Source organism: Muntiacus reevesi, chromosome 11, assembly GCF_963930625.1.
Source record: "Muntiacus reevesi chromosome 11, mMunRee1.1, whole genome shotgun sequence".
NCBI classification, from domain to species: Eukaryota; Metazoa; Chordata; class Mammalia; order Artiodactyla; family Cervidae; genus Muntiacus; species Muntiacus reevesi.
Window position 1 is genome coordinate 73999361 of NC_089259.1, and position 12813 is coordinate 74012173.

Genomic DNA, 12813 nt, shown 5'->3' on the forward strand with positions numbered 1-12813 from the left:
AGACGCCTGGTCAAATTTGACAGCTCCTTCCCACAAACCTGTGCGTGTAGTGTTAGAAAAATCCTACTGGTGCATGCACAGGGAACTGGGACAGAGCTTTGTCACCCTTTAGAATTACGAACCAATTGAAGGCACAGGGTAAACTCAAAAACTGCATTTATTTTGAGAAATTACTCATCTAATTCCAGAAACACTTATGCCTAAAGGAAATCATCTTAAATAGTTTTCTTTTCCACAAAACACGTTTTTCTCCCAATTATTTTCTCAATAAACTTCCCTCCCCCCGCCCCCTGCTTTTTTTGGTGAGAAATAAGAGTCTCTTTGGGGTGGCAGGTTATTTTGTACAAATAACAAGAGAAGGCATCACTGTCGCATCCACCAGGGCTTTCTGAAGGGGAATTGTGAAATGACGGGCACAACACACACCAATTACACTCTCCGTTTGGACCATAAATTACTCTTTACCACCTACGGTGAGAAGGATGTCAAAATGCTACTTCATGGTGGAGGGTGGGCAGGGATGAAGCAGCCATCGGGCGCCCCCTCTAGTCCACTCCCCACGAGTTTAAGCCAGCCATGGATTCCAAGTGGACGGGTGGACAGAACTCATCCTGCCCAGACATGTGCATCTGTACTGAAATACCCGTCCTTAGACAGGACTTGCACAAAATCATTACTGATGATCTGCGGTGCTGGATTTAGCAACATGCTCGGACTCCACCCAGTGTGGAAGTTAAAATTCAGCTCGGCCTCTTACCTTCTCTTGTGGCTGTCTTCAGAGCACAGGGCTTGGCATATCAGGCCAATTAGGCAGAACCAGAGTGCTGCTAGAGCAATTACCCTCCAGTCCCCGACGGACTTAATGAGGGGGATGCAACCCATCGACCAATCAAAACACAGCCACCAAGGGCACAGCAGCAGCCAGGCATTCAATGAATAGTAGTAATTATAGTTTATGGCCTGCCAGTCAAAAGAAAAACAAACATCTATTTGATACTGAACTTGGAAAAAAAAATACATATACATATATATATACATAGCCTAGCTTCCCTTTGGAGGCCTTCATGTTTCTGCTCAAGAAGCCCAGCCATATAAAATAAAATGTTGCCACTTTCTGCCCTGGGCACTGGGCTGAAGTGCAGTTGACTAAATGCATTGAGATTTTTTTTTTTAATAAGATAAAAAATACAGCAAAGCCACCAGACTCTGCTTTACATTTGTTATATTTCTGGGGACACTATATCCCAATTACTCACTGATGCCCCAAGTCCATGACCCAGGAAATCTGTGGTCCAGAGGTCACCATGTGCCTGACAATATAAGCATGGGGTTCTATGGTCTTTGATTTCTGTTTGTATGAAATGCACAGCTAAGACACCCTTGCCTTCAGAAAAAGCAAACCTTGACATGAAAGTCTGGATGGCGTTAAGACTTCTAAAGATACCACCGGTAGGGACTTCCCTGGTGGTGCAGTGGATAAGAACCCACCGGCCAACGCAGGGGACATGGGTTCGATCCCTTGTCTGGGAAGATCCCACATGCCTCGGAGCAACGAGGCCGGTGTGCCGCAGTTACTGAAGCCTGTGAGCCTGTAGCCGGTGCTCGGTCATGAGAGAGACCACCAAAATGAGAAGCCCGCGCACCCAACTAGAGAGGAGCCCCGGCTTGCTGCAACTAGAGAAAGCCCGCACAAAACAACAAAGACTCTGCGTGGCCAAAAATAAATAAATACATTTTTAAAAAGTCGTGCTAAAGAAAAAAAAGATACCGTCAATACTGTTATACTTTATCTTAACCTCAACACGTCAATTTCCGTTATACCAAAAGTAGGTGAGGGGACAATTTAAGGAGCCTGGCAAGAAACCTGACATTCTCTAAACCTCTCCTCTTGATTTTGTTTCGAGTGAAAGTGAAAAGAGCAGTTGCTCAGTCTGTGTCTGACTCTTTGTGATCCCATGAACTGTAGCCCACTGGGCTCCTTGGTCCATGGAATTCTCCAGGCAAGGATTCTGGAGTGGGTTGCCATTTCCTTCTCCAGGGGATCTTCCTGACCCAGGGATCGAACCTCAGTCTCCTGCATTGCAGGCAGGTTTTTTTTTTTTTTACCATCTGAGCCACAAGGAAATGCAAAGAGTTTACACCCTCTCAAAGCCCTGATAAAAACCTGGTTTCACCCTAGAACGTCCTCAGTGAACGGAAATATCCGTGGAGGTGTTCTGATTAACAGGGGCTTTTGTGGGTATGTTGGGGAGGGGGGTGAGGAGGAGGAGGGAGGGAAGACCTGGGGATCTGGTGGGCAAAGATGGCCCAGCGGAGGACGGACCCGGGACTCACCCTGACAAGCATGCTGTCAGCGAAGGAGGCGGGGTTGTCCACCTCGGTGAAGGCGGGCGGGCCAGTGCCCATGATCTTCCAGCGCACATACAGCACCCCGGCTCCCCCCAAAGCCAGGAGGGTCATTCTGAAGAGGAGGCCCCCCGTCCGGAGCATGCCAGGGCTCTGAAAGGACAGTGCAAGGCCCCCAGTGTTGAGGATTTTTCAAATAAAAGTGTGGCCAAGTCAGGTATAAATGTGCAGCAATTCTGGCTGAACCTCACTGACACTGGGCTTTAAAAGCCTGCCTGTTTTAGAACTCAAAGTTGCAAGAAGTACTTTGAAAATGGTATTTTAAATCAGTGGGTACGTGACATTTTCCACGTCTCGGCTGGAGACAAAAGCATATACTCACCTCTGATGATCTGTCTTTACGGAGGACTTTCTGGACAACTTCCAGGACATTTAATTTGCCTATCACCAAGATGTCGAAGACGGCATTGAGACCCTAGAAAAGCAAAGCAAGGAATCAGCCTTGGGACAGCCTAACTCTGATCATGTAGCCAGGATACGTCACAATTCTATTGCTGAATTTAGATGAGAAATGTCTGGGAACAGCTCTAAAAACAAAACAAATCCTACTGTTTCTATGAAATTAGCTCATGATATTTGCATCAAATTTACTTATTTCTTTAATTCTTGGCTGCACTGGGTCTTTGATGCTATGCACACATTTTCTCTAGCTGTGGTGGGTTGCAGTGTGTGGACTCTTCATTGCGCTGGCTTCTCTCGTTGCAGAGCACAGGCTCAATAGTTGTGATGCACAGGCTTAGTTGCCTGTAGCATGTTGAATCTTCCTGGGCCAGGGATCGAACCTGTGTCCCATGCATCGGCAGGCTGATTCTTTACCCCTGGACTACCAAGAAAGTCCCATCAGATTTGTCATCTAGTAAATCCCCTGTTAGTCACAGTTTCATAGCCTGCATATAAGAGTATGATACGATGAAGGAGAACTAGAGCCTTGGGGTTCCCAGGAGAAGTTCTGCAGAGGCCCCCCTTTCATTTTTTACCCCTAAAACAGCCCCGGAGTTATAGCCAAGCCAAAACCAGTGCAGTGGCCATGCCTAAGACGATAAGGCAGCCAGCAAACTTGAAAACCCAGCCATGTAAGTAATTACACCTCAGGAACCTGGGGAGCTGCCTAATGAGGGCATATGCCCTGGAAGCGAGGGAACAGAACATACAGACTCTGGTGGGGCTGCAGAGACATCCCAGGCTCAGACTCGTGGTCACCCACCAGCTCTTCCTTCCTGCCCGGCACACAGCCAGCCCTGCAGGGGAGTGTGGTCATGTGACTGAGTTCCAGTCAATGGGATGTGGGCAGAAGCAATACCACACCTCTTGGGGGTTTGGTCATAGACTAGAGCACGTGCCACCCTGGGTTTCCCATCCAGCTGGTTGTGGTGGAGATGATGGAGGTGTCTGGAGTGGCACTGGAAACTGCACCCTGAGGACGGCAGAGCCCCACTGCGTGGAGGATGGCCACCTCTGCCCATGACTTTCATTGGGATGACCAGTAACTCCAAGTATGCAAAACCCCTGGCCCTTGGATGTGTGATACTGCAGTTGCACTGACGCTAACAGCTTCCAGCAGCATCACCACAGTTCCTTTCTAGTGGATATGGCTGCTCTTAAAGCTCTGACGCCTGTGCTTACAAGCGGAGGCTCATCTAGCCTTGGACTCCACCCTTTACCCTGCAGTGGACTTTCCACAAACGTGGGTGCTGTAGAGAACGCCATGCAGCTGAACTCCCTGTTGGAACTAGGCAGAGTGGTCAGAACATACACTATGTGGATGGTTGAAGCTGCCCTTCGAAGACGTGGGGCCTTCGAACACACAGCTTCGTGGCAAAGAGGATCAATCGTAAGTCGTCAGAAGCCAGTGGTAATTTGTGGTTTTCAGCGCAAGGGTGACATCTCTCCTCGGCCCCCTCCCATACATGCTGGGAGCCATTAATTATCCAGTACACGGGCCAGCGCTGGGTTAATCACTTCACAGAATCCTCATTTTATTCACCCGTGTGATGCACGATTTTACTGGGTCACAGAGGACCATTTCTGCCTGGGTGTGAACCATTTTCTAGAAGGCAGGAAGCCCCCTGTTGAGCGGCGTTGTCTTCTTATGCCAAGTGTTCCTCTGCCTGTGAGCGACAGGACAGTCACCCAGGGGTGACGCGGTCAGGCTGTCATGAGGACTGAGCCCAACACCAGTCTGGCACTCTCTCTCCCTTCCCATTTAAATCCGTCATCAAAATGGCCACATTCTGGTTAGATTTTTGGAAACCTGCTCAACATCACCATATCTTTATTTATGAAAATTTCAACCTAATTTTTTAGTGCTTTTCTTAACGGAGGTGGGAGTAACCTGGGGGCCTTGTGAAATGGAGGTGCAGATTCAGCAGGCCTGTGGTGGGGGTCTGAGATCCTAAATCTCTAATAAGCTCCCAGATGGTGTCAACGCCACTGGTCCTCAAGCCATACTTTGAGACAAGCAAGATTTCAGGACGGCAGTTCTCACAGAATGATTTTCACCCCCTACCAGGGGGGTGTGCTTGGCAACGTCTGGAGACATTTGAGGTTGTCACAACTAAGGGAGGGGGTGTGCTTCTGGCATCTAGTGGGTAGAGACCAGCGATGTTGCCAAATATCCTACGGTGCGCAGGACATGCCCCAAAGAAAGAATGATTCGGCCTCAAATGCCAATAATGCCAAGGCTCAAAATCAGTGGTTTAGAGCAAACTTTTAAAAAAGTAACTCATGAGGTTCTAGTATCTTTGCACAGTAATTCTTTCTACACCGTTTCCTAGCTAGCTGACCTTAAACGTACGAATCGAATCCAATAAAACCATTTATCTTTGCCTTGACTGGTGTCCAGCCACAAAGAGCTTGGACCTGGGAAAGGAAGACCCTTTCCCACTGCTTCCTATGTGGGCCCCACACACCCCACATCTCTGTTTTCCATTTGTCTACATCTCTTCACATCCCTAATGTCTCAGTTTCCCTCTGATAACGTAAGGCAGAAAATTAACTAGAACAGAGAAAGAGTGCATTTCCACGCCTCTCCCTTCCAGGGGCTTCTACTCAGATCAGACGTGGGGGGCGCACACCTGGACCCTTCAGAGCCCTCTCCCGTCCTCCCTGACGTTTCCGGACAAAGGCAAATACAACATAACACACATCAATGCTTGTTAATCAGGACCAGAAACAGCGGTAGCGTCACAACATGGCCATACTTAGGACTGCTGAAACATGAAAGCACCCCAGAAAGGCCACAACACTCTCTTTTCTCCAGGACCTCTCCACGGGGACTAGTCACCTGCTCTTCAGAGCTGTCCCCTCTCCGTGTCCACCAGCTCTAATGAGAGTCAACCAAGACAGTCAGTTCCCACCTGAACCACCAGGAGCGTGGTGGTGGTACATGTACTCGGTCCAGACAGGGCTAGGCTGAAGACTGGCAATAGGGGTGCAGAGGGGGGACGCACAGGCCCCCGCGCAAAGGCAGCACGAGGTGTCTTTACAGGAGGGAAATGGGCGTAGGGAGAGCAGGCCCCCCCGAAGGCGCCTGGGGTCTTACCAGCACGGTGATCCCTTGCTCTTTGCACAGCATGGCCACTGCTCCCAGAAGGATGCTCAGCAACACCCAGAACGTGGAGTGGGTCCTCTCCTTGTTAGCTGCCGACCAGGAGAAACAAACGCAGAGTCACACAGCTCAGCTCGGTCTTGGGAGCTCTGGGAACTCAAATTCTCAGCGTGCACCTTAGACAGTCACCATTTAAAAACACTTTGGTCTTGAATGGCATTTCTCTGTGGGCCACTGTGTTAGACCCGCATTTCTGGTTAGATGGTGGTAGCTCAGGTGGTCGAGAATCTGCCTGCAATGCAGGAGACCCGGGTTTGATCCCTGGGTTGGGAAGATCCCCTGGAGGAGGGCATGGCAATCCACTCCCATACTCTAGCCTGGAGGATTCCATGGACAGAGGAGCCTGGCAGGCTATAGTCCACGGGGTTGGAAGAAGCTGGACATTTTGGACTTTTTTTGTGACTCAAGATATGATTGAGTGACTGACACTTTCACTTTCTATATGGCATACACACCCCCTTCTCAACGTCCCCCAGCAGGAGCCCAGAGCCTTCGGGAGGCATTGCAATGCAGCCCTGGTACAAAGACATCTCAAGGCAGAGTTCCCAGGGGTGAGGTCCTTCTTCCCAGCCCCCCAGTCACCTAACAGGCTGTTCTGACAGCTTGTGCCGAGGACTCCCACTGGTGGTGTAGACGCTCCATCTGGCTACCCCCCTCTGCTCTGAGAATCTCTACAACTCCTGGAGTCGGGGTCCAGCACCGCTCTGAGAGTGTCTACCACTTCTAGGTGGAGTCTGGGCTCTCTGAACCCCAGATACCTTAAGAACACCTGCTCTGCTACCAGTGTGGACTGGTTCTGAAGGATGCCGGACCATTGAGCTCACCTGCACGGACACTCAAGCATCAACGGGAAACCAAAACCTCAGCAGAAATGTGACGAAGGCAGCAAGCCGCTTGGCTTGGGTGTGGCTGGGCTCCAGTAATAACTGATGGTCCTGAACGCCTTTTGAGGAGAAAGGGTCTGCTCTCTACTGGCAGGGGGTGTGGAGGATGCAATTTGGGGACCAGAGCTGACCTGCTCCGGGCAGGAGAGGAGAAGGCACGTGTGATACTCCTCTCTGTTCTTCATGAGGTCCCCAGCTCCTCACTGAGGTTGGTGGTGAACAAACATTTTATAAAGACCTAAGTGTAAGGTGGGGCAAAGTGAACCTGCTTGGAGGAGGTGCCCCTGGGTCTTGGGTCAGCTCTGCCTAAAACCAGAACTCCTGGCCTAAATTCCAGCTCTGCAGTTCACCACGTGACCTGGAGCAAGTTACTTGTACAGCCTCAGGGTCCTCATCAATAAGATGCGTGCAACAATAACTGTATCTTCCCTACTCGAGTGAGAAAAAAGGTATACAGAAATACCTGCCCATTTGTGTTAAAAGTTACATATAAAAGTTGCTCATGCATGCAAAACATATCTCTGGAGAGCACATAGGTAACCAACTACAGTAGTTTCTAAACTGTTTTTTTTTCCCATACCACGCAGCTTAATCTTAGTTCCCTGACCAGGGATCGAACCCAGGCCCTGGCAGCAAAAGCGCCTGTGTCCTAACCACTGGACTGCCAGCGAATTCCCTCTAAACAACTTTAAGGAGAAAAATTTGGATAGGAGAGGAAAGAAATCTTACTTCTCACTGCAAAACCTTTCATATCATGTACATTTTTTAAAACTATGTGCATGAATTAAAAACCATACTAAAAACTAAACATCGAAAAAACAAACAAAAAACCTTGGTAGACTGCTGGGACCACAGAAAGCATTCACTGTTTATTGCACATAAATTAGCAAAACCACCCCAGGTTCAAGTGAGAGGGTCTCCAATGGGGCTTTGATGCAAGGGGGTGACTGATCTGTCACCTTGTCACCAAAATGTGCCAAGCTCGCTATGCAGTGACAAGATACACCTTGGTTCTCATTAAACTGCTTGAGCAGAAAACCAACAATTAAGGTATGTGAGAGAGACAGGGAGACAGAGAGACGCAGATCTTGAATGAAGTGGATACCTGGGAGTCATCAGCAAAGCCCCAGACCAAAGTCCTGGGCTCCCTGTCCGGGATCAGCTGTGGGGTCTGGAGCCGGGGAGAGAGGATGCTGCTAACCTGGAACTTTCCACGTGTGGCGGGAGACTCCTCTCAGGATGCCGAGGGGCTGCACCCAGCCAAGCCCTCTGGACCCTCAACAAACTGTGAGCAGGACTGACCCCCGTGCTGTCCGAGGGCCCAGTCGGCTGGCTGGGAAAACTTCCTCACTCACACATAGGCCTTGGGGGCTGGAGATTCAGAAATCAAGCAAAAGGACACACAGGCTGACACTGTCTGATCTTTTCAGCTTTTCTTGGGAATCTCTGTTGGAATTCCGGGATTAATGTACAAACAGCAGAACTGACAGAATACAAAAAAGTTTTATTTGGCTGTACAGTCAAGGCACCCGAAGGCTTTTCACCAGCCCAGCTGATCAATAAACAGTAAAGCCTCACTGATTCAGATTCCACTGTCTCGAATCAACCAGCACTCTTGTTTTTAGTCTTTCTGATCTGATTCTTCCTGCTGTTGACAGGATGAAGGGGTCCCAATACTGAGAACAGCACTTAGGGCCTTCCTTACGGGGTGATACAGCCTCTCCAGGTTCCCTGGGTCTAAATTTCAAGCACACGGGCCACTCTGCTTTCACTGGGCTTTGCACGTTCCCTTCTCTTAGGCTAGAATGCCCCAGAAGAATCCTGTGGCCATCAAAGATCACTTAGGCTGTGCAACCCACCCTCCTGGGCAGCCTCCCTTCTGATTCACATTTCATTCACAGTTGCAACAACAGCAAATGGTCCTACTGTGTGCACGTCTGACTGCCCAAGTAGCAGGGTCTGTCCCATGCACCTCGGTGCCCCTAACTGACCCCCTACATTAAGTCAGGCCCAGCAGTAGCCCCCAAGATGGCCCTAAGCACAATCTACTAGCGTGTTCTTCTCAGATTTCACTACAAATGCTTGATTTTCAGCTCTCACCTTTGGTAGTGCTGACACACGCGTCAATTCTCAGCATTGTAGGATGTTCGGTGCCTCCCTTGTTTCTACCCCTCCGGGAAGCCAGCAGGCCTCCGGGCTCTCAGTTGTGATGACCCAAAACATCAGGCTTTGCCAGATGTCCTGGGTGGGAGGGGATCATGCCCAGTGGAGACCATTACACCAACCAGTGCCACTCACAGCGTGTGGTCCTGCCCTTGGATCTTCTAAGAAAGGCAGATGCTCAGGCCCTCCAGCCCAACTCAGACCCTTGGACTCAGAGACTCGAGGGTGGAGCCCCACTGAAAGCCTGTTAACCAGCCATCCGGGTGATTCTGATGCCACAGGTCGAGGAGCATCACCCTTGGTGGGAAGCTCGCTCACAGCTGCATCCCGGGCACCAGGCCTGGCTCGTTGGAGCATCTTCTCCAGGCGCCAGAATCTGGGGTACCTGATTACCTATCAGGAGGGGTAGGGAACTGACAAGTCACAGAGCCGTAACGTAGGCGCAGCTGGAGCACTTCCGGGAGGTCGTGCCGTGATCTCCCTGGCGGCGATGGCAGAGCGGGGACCCCACCCAGGATGCTGCAGGTAGGGGGCCACGTGGCTGTGACTTCGAGAACTGACAGTCCATTTCAGTTTTAACTTCGAGTGAGCCCACGCCTGCCTTCTACCTGCCTCCCACCATCCTGAGCAGCATCTCTCCAATATCCCAGGCGGCACAGTGCCTAGAAGCCAAGTTGTCTTTATTGAAAACCATGGTATATCAGAGTATTTAGTTCCATCAAGCAAACTAAGGATAATTTCACTTGTAGAAACTAATTACATTATACATGTAACACCAAGAGATCACAATTATGAGCCCCAATCACAAAGCCCTGTCACATTAGACATGATTGCATTGGGGTATTCATGTACTTATTGGGATTTATTATTTTCTTTGGGCTTCTCTCATAGCTCAGTTGGTAAAGAATCTGCCTGTAATGCAGGAGACCCGGGTTTGATTCCTGGGTTGGGAAGATCCCCTGTAGAAGGGACAGGCTACCCACTCTAGTACTCTGGCCTGGAGAATTCCATGGACTATATAACCCATGGGTTTGCAAAGAGTTGGACACGACTGAGCAACTTTGGGCATTTGCTAGCAATCAGCAGCAGACAAGTGTTTACAGACACCAAGACATTGAGACCTTTAAAAAAAATATGGCCAAAGTAGAGGTAAAGCTAATGGATGACTTCATTTCTCTTAGCACATGATTTTGAGCAAAGTCCACAAGTTGTAGCAGGTGAGCACAAGGGTCCAGGCCAAAGCAGAGGGGCCATGCTCACCTTGCAGCACACCGCGCCTTCCGACACATGAGAGCGAGCGCTGGGTGGAGGGTGACCCCAAGGGCTGGTCCTCGCCTCTCAGCGTAGGGTGCTCTCTCAGCCCTTCCTCCTGGAACACGTTGTGCTGAGTCTGCGTCCAACCACTTTTCGGGATTTGCTCATAGCAGCAGTTTATATGTAAACATGTGTGTGCTCAGCTATGTCTGACTCTTTGCAACACCATGGACTGTAGTCTACCAGGCCCCTCTGTCCATGAAATTTTCCAGGCAAGAATACTGGAGTGGGTTGTCATTTCCTCCTCTGAGGGATCTTCCCAACTCAAAGGCAGGCGGATTCTCTACCACTGATCCACCCGGGAATCCTTATATGCAAATAGATACCCTTTAATTATAAACGAACCCATTAATTACCATGGAGCCTCCCACCCTGGCTCCTGCGCCCTTGAAAACCCCACACCTCAGACCCGGCTGTTGTTTTCATATCCACTAGGCATTAGGTTCAGTAGTTCACTAGAAACCATAACAGAGAGACTTCCCTGGGGTCCAGTGATTAGGACTCCAGATTTCCACCACAGGGGGCATGGGTTTGATCCCTGGTTGGGGAACTAAGATCCAGTAAGTCACATGGAGCGGCCAAAACAACCCCCTCCAAAAACAAAACAAAACAAAAAACCAAGGAACCTCTTCCCTCCTCACCCCTTTACTGGAATTTGATTTTTTAAACTTCTATTCCCACAATTTGTGTTCAGAAGTCTTAAAATGTACTATGATTTCCCAGTGTAATGTTCCCTGATTTTCACATTTTAGTCCCTTGATCATTTTACATTTCTTCCTAGAAAAACTGAATTAGCTTGTGTTTTACTTGACTATAACATGGATTAATTCCACCCTGCCCTCCACGGCTCAGTAGTTTTTAGATAGGAAAAAAATTCCCAGTTCCTCCATTAAAACACCCAAAGGACTGCTCTTGAAAGCACTCTGTGAACACCAAGGTAAACGACCACAGGACTCAGGTTCCACTTGCCTGGAATTTAAAATGGACTTCTCTTTAGATGGTTCAATTTGAGATTTCACCAAAAAAAGAAGGACACATTTAAAAACTGCAACCTCCAGGTTCTTTGACAGACTTCTCTCTAATCTCACTTCAGAATTTCACCAGACTGCTCGAACTCCATTTCTGTAAAGGACTCAGGCTCCCTCCACCTCTCAAATCCTCAGCAAATTGTTCTGGGAGCATCCTACTCTTTAACTTTCTTTATACTTCTGGTTTGGTTCCAGTATGGAAACATGTGAAAGAGGATGACAATGATTCTGTGCTGAAAAAGTTTTTTCAGTTTCAGTGATTATTAAATATGAGTGTCACTTCCCCAGTGGCCCAGCAGTAAAGAATCTGCCTGCAAGGCAGGAGGCCTGGGTTCGATCCCTAGATCGGGAAGATCCTTTGGAGGAGGGCACGGCCATCCACTCTAGTATTCTTGCCTGGACAATCCCATGGACAGAGGAGCCTGGTGGGCTACAGTTCATACAGTCACAAACAGTCGGACACAACTGAAGCAACTTAGCAGGAAGGCAGGTCACTTCTCAACAATGGTAATTTCAGGGCTCAGTTATAAACTGAACAATGGCTTTACCTCGGTCCAAGAGGAGGCATGGTGGTTGGGGAACACTTGAAATTTACCTGGTCCCTATTGAGACATGTTGGAAGGGTCAAATACACTACCTAATTTTGAAGACGCCATATGAAAGAATGTCAAACAGCTCATAATCTGTATACTGATTACATGTTGCAGTTACAATATTTTTGATATATTGGGCTAAGAAACTATTGCTAAAATTCAGGTAACCTGTTTTCTTTTTTTTTATAATGTGCTACTAGAAATTTTGCGATGACCTGAAGGGCTCACACAGTATTTCCTACTACACAGCATGGTCAACAATGTCACAAGCTCAGAGAACCAGCTCATCCATGAAATGATCTACACAGATATTTATAATCCAAGTCTGCCTTTGAAAATCGGAAAATATGAAGTGACTTGCTTATTAAAATTCACCTCTTTCTCCTCCAACCCCTATCAGATTAGTCACTTGATTCGCCATCAGGAGTCCTAAGACAGCGTGCACATACACTTCAGCTTTTCCACAATCCAAACTGGAAAGCTGAGCTTAACAGTCGACTTTTAAACTGGAGAGTTAGGGCCCAACCCTTCCATATAACTTCACAGTCAGGCCCCACTGTGTTCCTTGGTATCTGCTGGTCTGTATTGGTGGATTCAACCAACTTTCGGTTCTGCAATACTGAAGCGCATATTGAAAAAAATCTGCCTACAAATGGACTTGTGCAGTTCACGCCCATTGACTAACTGTACTTTTCAAACTATCTCACATAAATCAAAGGGGTCCTCTTTACAAATGCGTAGAAGGGAGATGCATGATAAATCAAGGCCCGCCTACAAAGTATTAATAAAATATCTCTAGTACTGGGGACAATCAAGAA

The 12813-nt window shown here is 48.5% G+C and overlaps 1 protein-coding gene across 2 annotated transcripts in view; it reads right to left on the reverse strand.

Moving 5' to 3' along the window:
* Positions 1 to 12813, reverse strand: part of TMTC4 (transmembrane O-mannosyltransferase targeting cadherins 4) — a 61204-nt gene that overhangs the window by 25172 nt on the left and 23219 nt on the right. For both annotated transcript variants that reach the window (XM_065901917.1, XM_065901916.1), the window contains exons 6-9: positions 5948 to 6045; positions 2729 to 2821; positions 2335 to 2499; positions 758 to 960 (exon numbers count right to left, since the gene is read on the reverse strand). In XM_065901917.1, the coding sequence (XP_065757989.1) occupies positions 758 to 960; positions 2335 to 2499; positions 2729 to 2821; positions 5948 to 6045 (559 nt within the window). The remainder of the gene's footprint in view (positions 1 to 757; positions 961 to 2334; positions 2500 to 2728; positions 2822 to 5947; positions 6046 to 12813) is intronic.